This window comes from Aquarana catesbeiana, linkage group LG02, assembly GCF_042186555.1.
Source record: "Aquarana catesbeiana isolate 2022-GZ linkage group LG02, ASM4218655v1, whole genome shotgun sequence".
NCBI classification, from domain to species: Eukaryota; Metazoa; Chordata; class Amphibia; order Anura; family Ranidae; genus Aquarana; species Aquarana catesbeiana.
The window spans coordinates 513,099,847-513,118,219 of NC_133325.1; the positions used below are offsets into that span (position 1 = coordinate 513,099,847).

The 18,373-nt window shown below is 43.0% G+C and overlaps 1 protein-coding gene across 1 annotated transcript in view; it reads right to left on the reverse strand.

Annotated features, from left to right (window-relative positions):
- Positions 1-18,373, reverse strand: part of LOC141128475 (C4b-binding protein alpha chain-like) — a gene marked incomplete in the record, with an annotated part of 860,616 nt that overhangs the window by 685,554 nt on the left and 156,689 nt on the right. Inside the window, 2 exon segments of the mRNA XM_073615781.1 lie at positions 9,897-9,973; positions 15,417-15,513. Of these exon segments, the coding sequence (XP_073471882.1) occupies positions 9,897-9,973; positions 15,417-15,513 (174 nt within the window).

Here is an 18,373-nt window from a genome sequence, read left to right on the forward strand (position 1 = left end):
TTACAGTGGTGGGGCAGGAGAGCAGGGGGTACAGAGGTGAGACTGATGTGCAGGAGGTACATTGGTGGGGCAGATGAGAAAGCAGGTTACACTGGTGGGCAGATGAGCAGATGGGTTTAGTGTTAGGACAGATGAGAAGGTGATTCAGTAGTGAGACAGAAGAGTATGGGGATACGGTGGTGGAGCAGATGTGCAGGGAGGTACATTGATGGGGCATTTGAGCAGGGGGGTTACAGTGGTGGGGCAGATGTGCAGGAGGTACAGTAGTAGGAGGGATGAGAAGGGGGTTCAGCGGTGGGACAGAAAAGCAGAGGGGTACAGTGATGGGGCAGATGAGCAGGGGGTTACAGTGGTGCGAAAAATGAGCAGGGGAGTTCAGTGTTGGGGCAGATGAAAGAACAAAAAAAAAGGCGCCTCTAAGTCTAATAAGTTTTAAAAGTATAGTTTAATGATAATATAATCAGCCCAGTGGCTACTCACAAGCAGTGTTATTTTGGCAGCAAATTTCGATTTAATTTTAGTCTTAGACTTAGGACTAAAATAGCATTTTAGTTTTAGTCCCATTTTAGTCTTCTGCAAGTGTTTTAGTCATATTTAGTCGACTAAATCTCCAGTACATTTTAGTCAACTAAAATGTCCTACGTTTTAGTCGATTAAAATCTCCAGTACATTTTAGTCGACTAAAACTAATTTTAGTTGTCTAAAATCTAATGGGTGTAATTAAATTGTAATGCATTAGTTAACATTTCTCTACAATTTCCAAACTCATATACTGCTGAAGTGAAAAATCTAATATGTTATTATTTATGGTATTGAGGGATGAACATGCACTACAGACCAGTGTTAATATTGAAGTCAAATTTCAATTTAGTTTTAGTCTTTTTTTTTAAATATTTATTTATATAAATTTTTCAGTACAAAATTACAACAAAGTGTAGCTCTCTTCAAACCGAGTGACTACAATCTCACTTTTAATATCAACATTCCAATACAAAACCCCAATCCAGCCCCCCCCTCCCCCCTGCAGATAGGAATACACCTACTCTACCTGGGCTGTCAGCGATCCCCTCTGAGTCAGTCCCCCCTTATCACCTCTTCCAGGTAACTCCAAGAACTTTTATAAATCCGCCATGCTGCCCATTTGTCATTCCGGTTTTCTCCCTCATCCAGACACAGTCCCCCTCCGTCGACTTCCTCCATGTTATATATCTCGTTTATACAGAAGAGCCAATCTCGAATATTTGGACAATCTGGTTCTAGCCAGTTCTTCGCGATCTGTCTCTTGGCCAAGTCCAACAGTATGGGAACAGCCGAATTTTGGTATTGCCTGATGGGCTCCTCTGTACCATGGAACAGACATACCCATGGGTCTTCTACCACAGTTTTACCCGTGATAGTTTTATTCAATTCCATTATTTTTTTCCAGAAGGTTTTGATGGCGGCACACTCCCACCAAATGTGCGCCATCGTCCCCACTGCCCCACACTTCCTACAGCATTCCTCTGAATTCGCCGTATCGAACTTATACAATTTGTCTGGAGTGGCATACCACCTTGCCAAACATTTGTACTTTATCTCAGTCCTCTTACTGTCTACTGCTGATTTGTGTAACATCTTAAAAATTTTCATTAATGTGGGATTTCTACACCGTGACCCTAATTCCCTTTCCCATGCCTTGATATACAGAGGCACCTCCAGCTCCTCTCTCTCACTTAAGATTTTGTAAATTTGTGAAACCAGGCCCCTCTGATGCTCCCCCTCACAGAGCTGCTCCAGGGGCCTATATTCCTCCACCCCCCTAAGGGGTTTCGGCAGTTTCCCAATAAATAAAGACAGCTGAAGGTACCTCCATGGATCGATGGAGAAATTCTCAGGCTTCTCTTTTAAGTGCATATTTTCCCCTCTCTAATTACATCTCTTATTTGTAAGCTATCCCCTTTAATCCAGTTCCCTCCCACCTCCCTCATCCCTGGTGCAAAAAAAACATTTTCTTTAAGAGATATCAAAGGTGAGTTATACGTCCACATGTTTTGCATGTGAACCTGATCTCATACCTTCAAAGCATTATGTGTTAGTGACGGCATCTCTGTGTCTAGTGCTCTATATTTGGGTGGGTTCCACATTATGTGACTTAAATCCTTACTACTCATACTGTGTTCTATATTTACCCACCTCCTTTCTGGACCCCCCTTTGACCATTCTATAACTCGTGTCAATACCACCGCTTTGTAGTATTTATAAAAATCAGGCAGCGACAGTCCTCTCTTCTCTTTCCTCCTACTCAGGACCGAACTGGCAATTCGGGGCTTTTTGCCACCCCAGACAAACCTCAACATTAAACCCTTTAAAGCCCTAAAATACACCTGGGGGAGGGGGATAGGAAGCATCTGGAACTTATATAGGATTTTGGGCAATATAGCCATTTTCACCGCATTAATGCGTCCTAGCCATGAAAGGGGGCGATAGGCCAGACCTCTGACCTCTCGTCTAATTTCGTCTAACAGGGGGATATAGTTATTAAAATACAATTCCTTCAAGTTGTTCGATAACTTGACCCCCAAGTAACTAATCGTCTTCCTCCAAGGGAAGGGGAAAGACCCTGCAAGGCTCTCCTCCTCCTCTTTTCTCACATTTATATTAAGCACCTCCGATTTCCCGAGATTAATTTTAAAATTTGAGATCTCTTCAAATCTTTTCAGGTTCTTCAGAATGTTCGGGATCGAAATCCTAGGATTTGTAATAAAAAACAACACATCATCGGCAAAAGCCGCTAATTTGTGTTCCTCTGAACCTATCTTCACCCCGCTGCAGTCAGGATCTCTGCGGATGGCCGATAGTAATGGTTCTAATGTTAGGACGAAAAGAAGGGGAGACAGTGGACACCCCTGCCTAGTACCATTATACATCCGGAAGGACTCTGAGGTCACCCCATTGACTTTCACAAAAGCCGTTGGACTAGTGTATAGTATTTTCACCCAAGAGACAAATCTCTGGCCCATCCACATTGCTTCTAAGGTTTTAAGCATCCACCCCCAGTCTACCCTGTCAAACACTTTTTCTGCTTCCAATGACAGGAATAGAACTGGGGGCCCGCCTCGTTTGGTGGACTCTACCAGGAGCAGAGACCTCACTCCATTGTCTCTGCCCTGTCTTCCCGGCACAAACCCCACCTGATCTGGATGAACCAGGGTGGTCATTTTATCTCTTATCTCCCTGCCAGGACTTTGGCAAATAACTTTACATCGGCATTTAACAATGAAATGGGTCTATAGCTCGAACACAGCTCCCTATTTTTGTCTTCTTTGTGGATTAAAGTTATGGCCGCCAATAGCGCATCCCCTCCCATTTTACAGTCTGTATCCAATTTATTCCAATACTGACTTAGTCTGGGTATTAAAATTTGTTTGAATTTTACCAGGTATAATGAGGTGAATCCGTCAGGGCCAGGGCTTTTCCCCTTGGGACTACTCTTCAGGGCCGCAAGGATTTCCGCCTCTTCTATTGGTCTATCGAGGAGATCTCTTTCCTCTTCAGATATCTTTACCACTTCTGCTTCTTTTAAAAATTCTTCCATCCTCTCCTCCTTTATAGTTTCTCCTATTCCCTTTTGTTTGATGGAGTATAGATCTTTATAATATTTTCTGAATTCTTCCGCTATTCCCTTACTTGAGCCTACTATTTCTCCTTTTTTATTTTGTATTTTCATAATATAATTCCTCTCTCTTTTCTTCCTCAATAGCCTTGCCAGATGTTTACTCATTTTATTACCCCAGACGTATCTATCCTTTAATAATTTATTGAGACCTCTTTTTGTGTCTTGTTCCATACTATCTCTCAACTCTTCCCTTTTTGCAACTAACTGTCGAAAGCTGTCCTGACATAGGCCTTTTGATTTTTTTATGGCCCTGTTCTAATTTCTGAATTTCCTCAATGAGTTTTTCCCTTTCCTCTCTTCTTTTTCTTTTCAACCTGGCCCCTATGGATATCAGCACCCCTCTTATGTACGCTTTGTGCGCCTCCCACAACACCGCCGGTGAAATTCCTCCTGTATCGTTGGTTCTGAAAAAAGAATTCTATTTCATCCTTAATTTTTTCTAACACTTTGGGATCTAAAAATAAATTTTCATTTAATCTCCAAGAATATGCCTGATTTTGTATTTTTAAAAGCCTCATCCTTAAGGTAACTGGCACATGATCTGATAGGGAAATTACCTCTATTCTAGACTCCTCGACATAATTCACCAAACTGTGATCCAACATTATGTAATCTAACCTCGAGTACGTCCCGTGCACAGGGGAGAAAAAGGTATAATCATTAGTTTTTAAATGCTGCATCCTCCACACATCTATTAAATGGTTTTCCTTTAACCGTTTTTTTAATCATATTTAATTGAGCCTTTCTTGTCTTCTGTGCCCGGGACGTACTGTCGTGTTCGGGGTCCAGACAGAAGTTGAAATCTCCCGCCATCACCACCTCTCCCTCCCTAAATTCCGCCAGTTTGGAAAGTATTCCCTTTAAAAATATAGTCGGGTTCTTATTGGGGCAGTAAACATTTACAAATGTAAGCTTCTTATCCAGCATACCCAATCTCCCCAATTCGGAGAATTTCACGGAGTCAGAAAACCCTATTGCCACACCCTTAGATCTACTTATTGGTGTGTCGCTGTAAAACCAGGTGGACAATCGTGGAGAATATAGTTTAATATTTGTTCCCTGCATCAAATGTGTTTCCTGTAGGAATACTACGTCCGCTCTGTAGTGCTGTAGCTCCCTAAGGATCTTATGTCTTTTTCCTGGGGAATTCAGACCCTTAACATAGGACAGTAAGTTGAACTCAAGCATATCTGTATTTCATCCCACTTTCTCTGACAGCCTCTGTATACTCCCACTCCACAGATACATCCCCCCTCGCCCCCCCTAACCCACCCCTCCCAAACCTGCCCACAAATAAGTTCCCCCCTAATAGCAGTCTCGTATCCCCTGACACTCGGTCTTTCAACCTAACTATTCCGTATGCAAATTGTTGCTGGAACTACTCAGATATATTTAATTTACATCTGTCCAGGGGTTGGACGCTATACAGCAGCTCTTAACCTTCCTGCTATCGATACCCCTTTCTGCGGGTTCCCCTCCTCCTTCCCGTTGTTACTTTTTGAATCCACACACTGAGTTCTAGGCTCAATGGATCTGTGGGCTTCCCCTTTCCTGCTTACTCCTTTAATTATCCTTCAACCTCTCCCATCCTTATCATTTGACACTTTAGCAGTTCATAAAATTATATAGTCATACCTGGAGGGGAGGTCTTTTTCTGTGTTAAACACTCACCAGTTCTTGCTGGGATGATCCCATCAGATGTGTTACCTGCAATCTCCAGGGAGGGGATGGAGAAAGGGGGGTTTCTTCTGTTCGCTCAACTGCGCTGTCTGTGCCTTTTATTTCATGCTGGATGAACTCAAGTTAGGGAGCGCTGATGCGTGGTGTATATTGTCCGGTTCCCTTGTCACTCCTCCTGCTTCGAGGAGGCATGCGGCTGTCGCTCCCCCTGCTATGTGCTCTGCAGGAGGGTCCGGCTCTCCCTCAGATAACGGGATGGCAGGGCAGCTCTCGGTGTTCTCCGGGTCTCTCAAGGCGCGAGGCGGCAGCAAACTCTCACCTCGCTGCTCGCCTCGTACATGCCGGCCCACTCCGTCCTGCACGCCTCCACCCTCATTATGCCCCTCCCCCCGTCAGACGTCTCACGTCTGCATCCCGCTCGAGGCATTTTTTAGTTATTTGATTCTCTAGTCTTAGTCTTTTGACCAAAATGGCATTTTAGTTTTAGTCGTATTTTAGTCATCTCAATTGTTTTAGCCGTATTTTAGTCGACTAAAATAGTATTCATTTAGTCGACTAAAATGTTTTAGTCGTTTTAGTTGACGAAAATAACACTGCTCACAGGATAGTTGTGAGAAACAAGCATGGGTTTATCTCAGTATGGAGGGGCACTCTGTTGTCCGGGAATGCATCCTGAGTGTGGTCCCAGTACACTGAGAAGATCCTGGATGGAATGAAGAGATCCAGAGTGTGTTGTCTGCCGAGCCGGCTTATGCTGAGCAGGGGCAAGCGTGTCTTGCGGTCTGCAATGGACTCTGCTGGTCTGTGTGAAACTCGGCTGCGGCGTGCGAGTTACCTCCGTTTACGTTTCCACAAACGAGGTCTGGACAGATCACTTAGATCCAGCAGAAGAGACCTCCACATCTCTGTGCCTAAGAAGACCCGGCGTGGTGGTCAAGCTTTCTCCCACCAGAGTGCCATGCTGTGGAATAGCCTCCCTGCGGAGCTCCAGGAGGCCCCTACCATCCTGGTCTTTCGCTGAAGACTTGGCTCTTCACACAAGCCTTTCCTGCGGAGCCTTTCTGGTTCCATTTTTCATGCTGCCTTCCTGTTGCTGTCTCCTCCTAATCCCTGGGTTTCTCCAGGGACTCACCCAAGCGCGTCGGGACCCTTCGGGGTAAGACCGTGCTATATCAAGATACCTCTCAACTCAAACTGCTGCTAACATAGCAAACAGAATATTGGCATGCATTAAAAAGGGGGTTAACTCAAGAGATAAAGCAGTAATTCTCCCACTCTACAAGACTCTGGTCCGGCCGCACCTGGAGTATGCTGTCCAGTTCTGGGCACCAGTCCCCAAGAAGGATGTGTTGGAAATGGAGTGAGTACAGAGAAGGGCAACAAAATGAATAAAGGGACTGGAGGATATTAGTTATGAAGAAAGGTTATGAGTAGTGAACTTATTCTCTCTGGAGAAGAGACGCTTGAGAGAGGATTTCAATTTACAAATACCGTACTGGTGACCCCACAATAGGGATAAAACTTTTCTGTGGAAGTGAGTTTAATAAGACACGTGGTCATAAGACACTGAACACATGAGGAGAAGGAGAGTTGCTGTGGTGTGTTTCCTTGGATACATTGTGCTTCCAGTCCTGCAGAGCTCCATGAGGCTGTTTGGTGACATCCGTGGAGACCCAGACTTCCATTTCCATCAGAGGGAGCCACTGATTCGATCATCTAAGCCTTACTGACCTAGTGTCGCTGACATCTAGGTCCACCCTATGCGGTAAGAGTACCTTATCTTTTTCATCTCTTGGATCCACCACTGTTGAAGTCCCATAAGGTCGTTTGCACGATAGAAGATTGACCCTTCATTATCACGCTCTTCCTTTGGACTTTGTTCATTTATTCACTTATTTTGGACTTTTCACTTTGGGATCAATTGTCTCAATTTGGGTTTATTCCCCGCATTTGTTTTTCTTTTTCCCTTTGCACTTACCACAGAGCATACATCATGTTAGCGCTACATTACTTTAAAGCTTTTGTTTAAAATTTTGGTCACATTTTGTGTAGCAGCTGTTACTATTTATTGATATTTGCACAGTATTTTTTCCACTTCCCTCGTACATGTGCATAGCCCCAATGGAACCATCCAATGGGCAGAAATGGGACATCAAAGCAGCCATCAGGGGAGGCAGTTAATATCAGTATGGCACGGGGCAACCAACTTTGCAAGTGCACAGACACTGCCAGCAAGAAGTGGGTGGGCGGGATAAACCTGATCCACCCAAGACAGGCTCCACCCACCTACAGATGCAAGCTGGTCATACAGATTCATCCAGAGAAGGGGTCTAGAAATGAGAGGATGGGCCAGCCTGGAGTATCTGCAATCCGTGCACAGACCTGCATTCCGATGTGATTTTTAGTGAAAGAGGGAAAAGGTCAGTTTTAATAAGAATTCTAAAACAGGGCAGAAAGGTCTGAAAATGTCCCTGATCTGTAGAACAGGACTGTGCAAAGCTTAACTGTTGCTAATGAAATATGCAATAATGTAGAGAAACGAAGCAGTACACATGCAAAACTATAAAGAGCTTAAAGCGGCAGTAAACCACCAGAAAAAAATTGTGCCTCCCTGCAGGTTTAATTCATAATATACTAGTATGCACTGCACTGCCATGGCTCCCTGGCACTTCCATCTTCACCCGGTCTTCTTTCCGGGTTCATGGACTCCTGCCGTATGAATGGCTGGGGCTGCGATGATGTCAGGCTCTGGAGGTACAGCACAGGTATGCCATCGCTTCAGAGCGCATCCACCAGTGATGTCACCGTCTGCATACTGTGTGAATATCTCCTAAACAGTGTAAGTTTAGGAGATATTCACTGTACCTAAAGGTAAGCCTTAATATAGGCTTACCTGTAGGTACAAGTTAAAAAGTGGACTTAACTTCCACTTTAAGAAAACTACTGGAAATTGTCTGAAAAATATCCTTCTTGTCTATTTTGTATCAACACAACACATCAAGCATATCTCTGCAAGAGTTAAACATTTTTACTGTTCTTAATAGGGAAAGGTAAATTACATTTTAGAAAGCCAAATAATGGGTAGATTACAAGATATCACAATTGCATGAAACTACATCCTCTTGCTCTACTTCTCTAAAATATTCTAGGGAGATTGTTCAGATCCCACTCAGAGCAATTATTCCCAAGTTCCCGATCACAGCAGTCATCACTAAGTAGTCAACTCATACCAGCCTATGCTGAAGTAGAAGCAGCAAATGAGGAAGCTTATTTCATTGAGAGGGAAGTGGCTCTTAAAGCGAAACTTCATCCAAAAGGGGAAGTTCCACTTGTTTGCATCCTCACTCCCTTCACCGCTACATTTGGCCCTTTTCGGGGGAGAGGGAGAAGCGGGTACCTGCGGGTCCATTCAGAAAGCACACCGCAGCTTCCACATGTGCAGTAGGAAACTGGGTTCCCTTAGTTATGATGTTGGTGTCTGGACCCAAAGCCGATTGAAGAATCGGCTCAGATGAGGACATCAGTGGATCCCTGGACAGGTAAGTGTCCTTATAATAAGAGTCAGCAGTATTTGTAGTGGCCGATGTTACATTTTTGGGGGGTGATTGGAGCTCCTCTTTAAGGCAAAACCTGCAATAAAACAGGCTCATATGCAGGCACAGGCCCAAGCATAGACCACAGAAACACAGGCAAAAGCCAAATGAGCTCTGGCTTGAGTACGTATTGCTCCAGCACAGCTCAAGGACCAAGCACAAACAAAAGCAGCTCAAGCAAAGGTCCGGGCCCAAGCACAAGCACCAAGTATTCAAGCAGAGGCTGAAACAGAAACAAAGGCTGTACAGGCTGAGGCAGAAACAGTCCTTCAAACAAAAATAAAACAGGAAGCTTTAGCAAATCTCAATCTTGGAACAAACTCAAGAAAAAGAAGAAGTCCAGCACCCTATTCTGACAGCTTCTGGTGACCCTGTAAGACAGACCCTACAATTTGTTGTAAGTCAGAACAATGACAACACAACTGTACTTTATACCAGTTCACAGAACATTGGCCAGCAGGAGAAACTGCAGCAATCAACCACAACCATCACCTTTGCCCAACAGACATTTCCTCCAGGTTATAAACATCGTATGCAGAAATTGATTTGCCAATGCAGGCCATGCTTAATCTAGCTCACCAAAATTAACCTCAAAATCTCCTGAGACTGGTCATTTGGTTCTCGAGTCCCACACTGAGACCTCCAGATCCCAAGCCTTCACATGGACTGAACCTGTCTGCTATTTCATTCTCTCCAACAGGCATTCGATACCGCCATAGTAAAAAATCCACAAAATGACCCTATTTTTGAAAGCAGCTACCCCAGGGTAACTGCTAAGAGACATGATGAGTCTTCTGAAGACCTATTTTTTCCAACAATTTCTGGAAATATGAATAAAGAAAATTAAAAATATGTTTGTGCAAAAAAATGTACAGAAAAAGAGAGTGAGGGGTTTGTAAGCGCTTACCAAAGGGTTGAGTAAACCTTTTTTTTTCTAAGTTAAATCTTACTGTACTTCTTTACTGTACCTTCACATTCAGGAATAGGCAAGCTCCAATTTCCATCTGCTTGACATCTTCTATAACGGTCACCAATGATTGCGTACCTAAATTATATAAAACAAAATATCAGCTGACTGTGACAAACAACTTATTCTGGGTGATCAAATCAATAGGTTTTCAGAATTATTTATCAGAAACCAAATAATAAAAGTTTTTTCATTTGAACGTATTTCAATGCACAGAGAGCATGGATGCAGCATACAGCTCACTGCCAGTAGCCTATTTTAATCAATGGTAGGCTGAAATATGCGGTGGCTGTGCAGGGCTGTACATTGTTTCTAGTGGTACTCACAGGGCCATATGTGTATAGGGATGTATGCCACAAATGGGGATTTTCTGTGTTCAAGACATCAGTATGGACATTCTTGTATGCATATAGCCATGTACAAGAGCCCAGCTTGGAGCAGTGTACAGCTACCCATATTTGAGCCTTTCAATAATTTTGACAGGCTGATGGCGGTGGTCAGTACACTGCACCTGTGCCTGCTGGAGCTAAAAAAATGTCGGTGTTTATGCAGTATGGACCAATCACCTGTTTGCATAAGGCCAGTTCTCAGTCTGACATCAAGGAAAGAAAAATTATATAAAGGTTCAAATTATGGTGATTTTTTCGGTGCCTGGAGCTTTTTTTGTGATCCTTACTATTTATTTTGCTGGCATACCCAACAGCTTCTGTGCATATAGGCTGTTGCAATCACCCTCTCTCATGTCACAACTCTTTAGCAATATATAAATAGCAGCTGTGAACATTTTGTATAGACACCGACTTTGACAATCAGGATAAGAGAGATCTTTTTTTTTTGTATCTGAGCAGACATACTGTACACATATACTCCAGCTCTGCACATATGACTTTTGGATGTTAATGGGTAAAGCACTTTTGTAAAAGAAAAAGATAAGGTTACTTTGGTTAAATACATATCCTTAGTGCTTTAATAGAAAAAAAAAAAAATTGTGCAGTCACAAGTAATATCTTAACCAGTTAACCAGAGCTTAGGACATACTGATCATACTCTAAAAAATGTCATCAAAGTACACAAGGCATATGTTGTGTCAATCTTACCCGCTGCCACTCACCCCTAACTACTACTGCTGGAAAATCCTGGCTGTCAACACGACGTCTAGAACTTGATCTGTATAACAGCAGTACTGTAAAAGGAAGCTTCTGAACAGTGTCTGCACCCACCAATACCAATCCCCACAGACACAAACATCCATAAAAACTACATTAACAAACCTAGCACACTAGAGTATACACTAGAGTGTGCTACCCCCCCCCCCCCCCTAGAAAATCAGCCTGTCCCCATAGATGGAAAAAAAAAGAGCAAAAAAAGAAAGATCAAGGGCATCCCATAAAAATACAGTAGGAGGGGAAAAGGGGAAACAAGTCTCTCTGCAGTCTGGGTGACCCCCAGTCTATGCACCCACCACTACCATTCCCCACTGACTCATCTGAAGGCGGGCTGTCTTCTAGCACTGGCTCCTTCCAGGTGAGGCTGGCAGGGTGTACGGGCACCCTCTGGGACAGCATCTAACTCCTTCTCCGGTATCGGCCTTCCTAAACTTCTGTGGCTGTTCCATGGAGAGGCCTGACCACAGGTCCACGCTGTAGTTGAATGGCTCCTGCTCGCTTGGCGTCAGCCTGGTGAGTGGCTTGTCACAGTGCCTGCACCAGATCTAGGCACTGACCACTGCCATCAGTATTCTACACCCAGGATACAGCAGACGCAGCCTCTCCATCCCTTCAATCAACCCAAGGGTGAATCCCCCTTGATGTTCCAGCCTGACACCAGTGTCAGATCCAGAATGTCAGCCAACCAGGTCAGCTCTGGGTACACACATGCACCTTACGCCATCTTGTTCCCCTCTCTCTCACTGTTAGCAGGGCACGCTGGGTCTCCTCCGGAGCATGGCTCCACCCCCAAGCTTCCAGACTGGCTGGCGACCACAGCTCTGCTAAGCAGGCCTTTTCCTGTGCACTCCGCTGTAACCCCTTATTAACTGTACTGAAGTTTGCAGGCACAATGATGATGATCATGCACACACTGGCACTTGCAGGAGATGCCACCGTCTTGAATGACTCCTAGGTATTGTTTTATGTAAACGAATCTTGCCATATTCATTCAAATAAAATATTTGTATCTTCTGCGGAGAAGTTACATTTTCGGCCATACTTATTAAATTAGATTTTTATTTCATTTTTATTATACATATATATTTTTCTCTTTCTTGTGCAGCTTTTTGATGCATTTTTAGTCCTCCTTGAGTGGGGTGACAGCTTGTTTTAATTGATTGGATCTGATTTTTATTGTGTGTGTTAGATTTGGTTGGATAAGCACCCTCTGGTGGTAATCAGGTGTGTAGTCTATATAATGTTAATGTGTCCGTTCACCACTACTCTGTTGTCCGTTAGAAGATGCCTTGTTGGACGAAATGTGCGTAGGGCAGAGTTTAGCGGTGATGTTATCATGCCCGCCCAGAGAGTCGGCGTTGCTGAGTGATATGCTTGTCATACCCACTTGGTTTATTAGTAAATGTTTTTAAACGGTACTTCACTATGGGATTTCCTTGCTCGTGTTTTTGTTGCTGAGATCGGAATATGAGAAGCAATCCAGTGACTACTTTTAGGGCATGCCATTCATGAGAGAGTGAGCCTTGAGGCTTGCTGAGGTGAGAGGAAGAGAGCTGGAGCCATCCATCCATGTGGGATCTGTCATCTTATAAATGCTGATTTACACCTCTTGAGTTGTAGGGTCTAACGATTTGGTAAGTGGCATTATAATCATTTGGTGGTTGGTGCACATCAGCTGCATGAAGATTTTGCACACTTTTGGTTGACTTTAATATTTCGTTCTCCAATATTGCTTAGTTATTTTGTTATAAAAAAAAACAAATATTGATAAAAGCACTTATATTATTTTATGCCCCTGCTATTACAGAATATTAAACTATTTCAACTACAACTCAATACATAAAAGTATCAAAGCTGTTCCCATATATCCTCATTAGTGGTTCCAATTCTTTTATCATTTTGCAGAGATATCATACTCATCCATCACCAGTGGGTAGAATCTATGCAACAGTCACTCTTTCGTCGGTTAGCGATCCAAGGAGCCGGTATAAGCCAGTAAAAGCCAGTATAAGGCATATATGCCGAACCTTCTATCTATCTGTGCCACAATAACACCTGGTACAGGTACATAGCTGTAGACCTATTTCTAAAAATGTGCTGTTCCCAGTTCACCATATACTAATTGCAGGTGCATCCAGACAGTGGGATCATACCAGGGCAGTGTGAAAGAGCTCTTAGGCAAACATTTACATTACAAATTTGTTCCGTGTTTTCATTAAAAAATGTAGCACTGCCTTTTTTCTAGTAATGGATGAGTTTAATATTTATACAGTCTCTACAAAGTCAAGCACTAATATGAATAATGAATATATGACATAAGATATAATATAGACATGTACTGAGTAGTGGTTGAAATAGTTTTACATACACAAGAAGAAAAATAACATCTTAGGTATTTAAAACAATATTTCTCTCTGTACACTAAAAGAGATGTTTGTGATATTAAAGAAGTCTGTTATATCCTAATGTAGCCAGGTGCCATCAGCTATGGTCTCCGCTCTGCCCCTGCTCACAGTGTTGGAGCAGGTCAGTAACTGAGAGCTGCGGTGTGTGTGTGTGTGGGTGGGTGTCAGCATGCTCTCTCTTGCTCGCTCCTGCTTCCTCTTCCTTCTCCCATCAGGCAGCTGCTGCTTAGGCCAATAGGTGACAGAAGGATGACACAGCCGTTGCTTTGCACACTGGGACATGTGGCTCTGTGAAGAACCACTGCATTATGTGAATGCTGACAAGAGCTACAGAACCAATGTAAGCCACTGGAGCAATGAGGAGAGGGGATTTCCTTTGTTGAACTGCCAGGGAAAGCTTGGTGCTTGGAGTTGGAATAAAGAGTACTCCTATCCCACAGGAAGCCCGGGCAGGAGGGACCTGATCCAGAGGCTACTGCAGCACAGTATTGGCCACATCAGCAGCACCTGCATCATTGCTACAGAAGAGCTGGAGCATTCACCCACCCATCTGCTCACACCGATGTCTGCTGCGTCAACATCTGTAGCTGTACCCAGGGGACTGGTGAGAGAGCTGTTGGCCCATTACTGACACTGCTAGCAGAGACCAAGTTGACAAGAGTAGGACAACAACAGCACTTCGCACATACTGCATCCATGCCAGCCTTATAAAGTACCTCTGTTAAATATATAGTGCATCTATACTTGATCTGTACACTGTTCTACTGAGCTGTCCTTGCATCTGACCTGCCTTTACCTGGTACCTGTCTCATATTTACATTGCGTCTGTGCAAAGACTACACCACCTCCGTAGTATAACTTAACTGCATGCAGGTTCATCAGGACTGTCCAGCCCCAACGATAGCCATCAGAAGAAATATCTTAGGGACTGGCCCTGTTACGTAATCTGTCCTCATATCCCCCCTTCCATCTTCCTATACACACTTTTGACAGTTTAAATACTAACCGTGCTAAAAGATGGTCTTAGGCCTAGCACAGCCACCATTATTACAATCTGGCGGTTTAGCTCTAGTGGTTTATAGTGCAAGCATTATTACTGCTCACTGTTGCACTTCAGGTGGCGTTGTTACTGTTTATGCAGATCTGGACAGCAAGTGTCATTTTATATCCTGTTCATACTGCTAATTACTCTGTATACTAGTGTGTAATATTACCATTGTCATTAATTTTATTCATTCTCCTCTCTGCATACCTTGTTACTAATTTTATTGGTGCCTGTTTCTTTAAAATAGCATTATTGCTGGGTACTTCGTGCTACTGTCAATGATTTCCTGTGATATTTTGTGTTTGTGTACTCAGCCTGTTGTGTCAGAAGGGCTGAGGTTTTTGAAAAGGTCCAGGCCCGGAACAGAGGACCCATCTTAAGCAGCGACTCCTTTTGGGGGTAGCGCTACACTAATTTTCTTAATTGTGGATTGGATTCCTACCTAGTTGCTCCAGAAAAACATTATATATTTTTTAGGTTTTGAAGTTCCCATAAAACTGTTTTTGAAATAAAGTTCTTTAAATGATTGCATTTACTGGGGCACATCATAGCCATGTAGCAGAAAACATACACTTTGAATTATGAATATCATCTTTGATTATCGAATAAAAGATCTGCCTACTCTCCTGGTATGATTAACGGGCATCTCAAGTTGCTGTAACTATTCCTACCCACTCAAATTCAAAAATAAAAGGACCACCCTTCTTTCTTCTGAAACATTTAATTAATGAAATGTCATTTAAAGATTTTAATAATTTAGCACAGTTGAACATTAAGTTTAGTTTCCCTCACTTTTTTCTAGCATATTGTATAGCTAGCAATCTGTTCATTGTCAAGGTCACATTCCTTTAATGGAGAGTAGTGTTTCAATGCAAATCAAATTACAGGTAATTTATTATTCTTACCCGAGATTGCATGCATAGGTTACGCTAGAGCCAAATAAAAATGTTCCAGTCTGTATGTATCCATTACTGATAGAGCCAGGTTTCCCACAAGATATTGCTGCAATAAAAATGAATGAATAAATAAGTAAATAATAATCCTTGTTTATCATACATTAGCCCCAACATTCATATACATATTAAATATAAACATAATGCACACACTTTTAAAGTTATAATCCAGTGGTGTCTGCATAATGATTTTCTACAGAAAACCAGTTACTGATTTTTCTTTTATCTTTTAGTTTTCTATTAATGTTTATGAAGAGGTTTCTGACTTTCCTATATCTAAATGAAATGCACTTTGCACACATTTTATCCTTCTGCTTACATTGATTTGGCAGTGCCAAACAAATTATAGCTTATATCTGGTTATCGAAATATCTAATGTAGTGACAGAAACAGTTTATAAATGATCAGGTTATTACTGTAGGTTATATATATAAAAAAAAATGCATCTGCAAACTCATCTGATAAGCTGTCAGAATTAATTTGGTCTTATCTGAATGTTAGAATAACCATTAAAGTGACATGTACACATATCTTTCTTCAACCAATTCAGAGGAATTCAAAGATGGCACAGGCACCCCCATCCTGACCAGGTGGGATTTGACTCCCTTTCCTGAACCATAAACTCAGCTCACTGTCTTCATGGACATCTCAGCCACAACAGCACAAAACCGTAAGGAATTTGCGCCTATTACCACAATTCTCCAAGACCAACAAATTATGTATAGATAGGGTTTTCTTACTAAAATCCTGTTTTCCTTCCAAGGCAAAATTACTTCCATCCTGCATCCTAAAGATGGTATGCTACAACTGGGGCCTGACTCCAACTCCCTCTATGGAGGTACATCACCACAACTTGCTTGCATGTGTCCCTGTCACCTGGGAAACAGTCAATAATACCTACATATCTTTGACATTGTAGGACTGCTCTCCCACCTCTAGGTGGCATTTTCACTGTATTTTAATTCACACTTCTGCCCCGTACACATGGTCGGATTTTCCGATGGAAAATGTCCGATCGGAGCGTGTTGTCGGAAATTCCGACCGTGTATGGGCTCCATCGGACATTTTCCATCGGATTTTCTGACACACAAAGTTGGAGAGCAGGAGATAAAATTTTCCGACAACAAAATCCGATCGCGTCAATTCCGACCGTGTGTGGCCTGTTCCGACGCACAAAGTGCCACGCATGCTCAGAAGAAATTCCAAGACGGAACAGCTCGTTCTGGTAAACTTAGCGTTCGCAATGGGTACAGCACTTTCGTCACGCTGCAATGTTAAAAATGGTTTAATACAGCGCAATCTCTTCTTCTTTATAATGTGACAAGAATTAAGTAGTTTTGCCGCTCATATTCACACACACTTCTCACAAACTTATTTCGTTACTATTTATCGTGATTCCCTCAATATATTTTGATTTCTCACATCTGACAACATATTTTTGTATATTTTTTATATATTTTTTAGCTTTAATGTAGATTCTTTTTTTGTGTTTGTATTTTTTTTTTTTTTTTTTTTTGGGCGATTTTGATTTGTACTCCCGAAAATGTTTGCATGTGTTTTTTGTGTCAAGTTCCCACAACACCATTGATATGTTCTTCTATTTAATCTGTAGGAGATTGTTTGGTGTTGTTGTCCCTTATTAATTTCACATTGTACTTTAGAAATGTACCTGAATCGTCACCAACAAACTGTCCTTTTTGGATGAAAACACACACAGGAGAGTAGAATTTACCTAAAAAATTTTATTAAGGGGTCACAACTAAACAAAGAGGGAGGCAACGCTGGAGCAACTGCAGAAGTGGGTGAAGCCTTGGACCTCCAGGGCAGACATCAATAATTTGAAAGCAAAATTGGTGGCCTGAGGAGTCCTTATCTAAGGGAGGGCAGTCTGGTCCAGAAGTCCCAGAGATCCGTAAAGCAGCAGATGACATCTGTGTCCCCAGGCTGTGGTCATACGAGAGACTGCATCTTCTGTCAGACCAGACTGAACCCAGGGTCATCACTCTTTGGTCTTCCTTCCACGCTTCCTTACACGCTGTGGCTGTGGTGGTGGAGTTGTGGCAGCAGGAGGAGGAGGAGGAGGATGGTCCAACTCAATGACATCCATCTTGGGTGTTAGTTCCCCACTCACCCCCTTACGTAGGACTTTGTACAGAAGGTCCTCACAGAGCCTGCGTTGACCCTCCTGCATGCCCTGCAATTTGGTGGCAGCCATGCAGGCAAAGGCCTCTTCAGGAGTTGGTAAGGCTCTGAGGGACGCAGAAGCCTCCTGGATCAGCCTGAATGCTGAATCCTGCACGGGACTCGGAGTTGCCTTCCTGGCTCGTTTATATGGCAGGCGGAGGGGAGGGACCTGAGACTCAGTCAGGCTGCGACTGGTCCCAGGCTTCTCCTCGCTGACACTTAGCCCCGCCTCCTCCTGGCTGCCACTAATCCCCACCTCCTCCTGACTGCCACATTCCACAGCCTCCTCCTGGCTGAGGTCTTCCTGTGTATGAAAAAGGGACATAGTTTGAGTTTTTTATTCATCAATCACACACAATTTTCACCTCCTGACTGTTGCAAATTGAATGTTAACAAATATAACAGACTATCCTTCTGAGCCCACCTTTTTTCATTCTTGTCCCAATTTTGGGTGCCCACTACTGTCTATTGATATGTAAAACACTTTCAATCAGCACTTAGTGATCAATACTAACATCTAGTAAACAATTTCTTTATTGACCAGAAATCAGTAGAACAATGCTATACCTGACTCCAGCTGGGCTCCTCCACTTCTTCCTGGCTGGAAGGCCCAGGTTGGACATCAGAAGCCTCAGCTGGTATGGAAGGAAGCGTGGAAGGAAGAGTAGAGAGTGATTCCCTGACTTCAGTGTGGTCTGACAGAAATCGCAGTCTCTCATAGTACC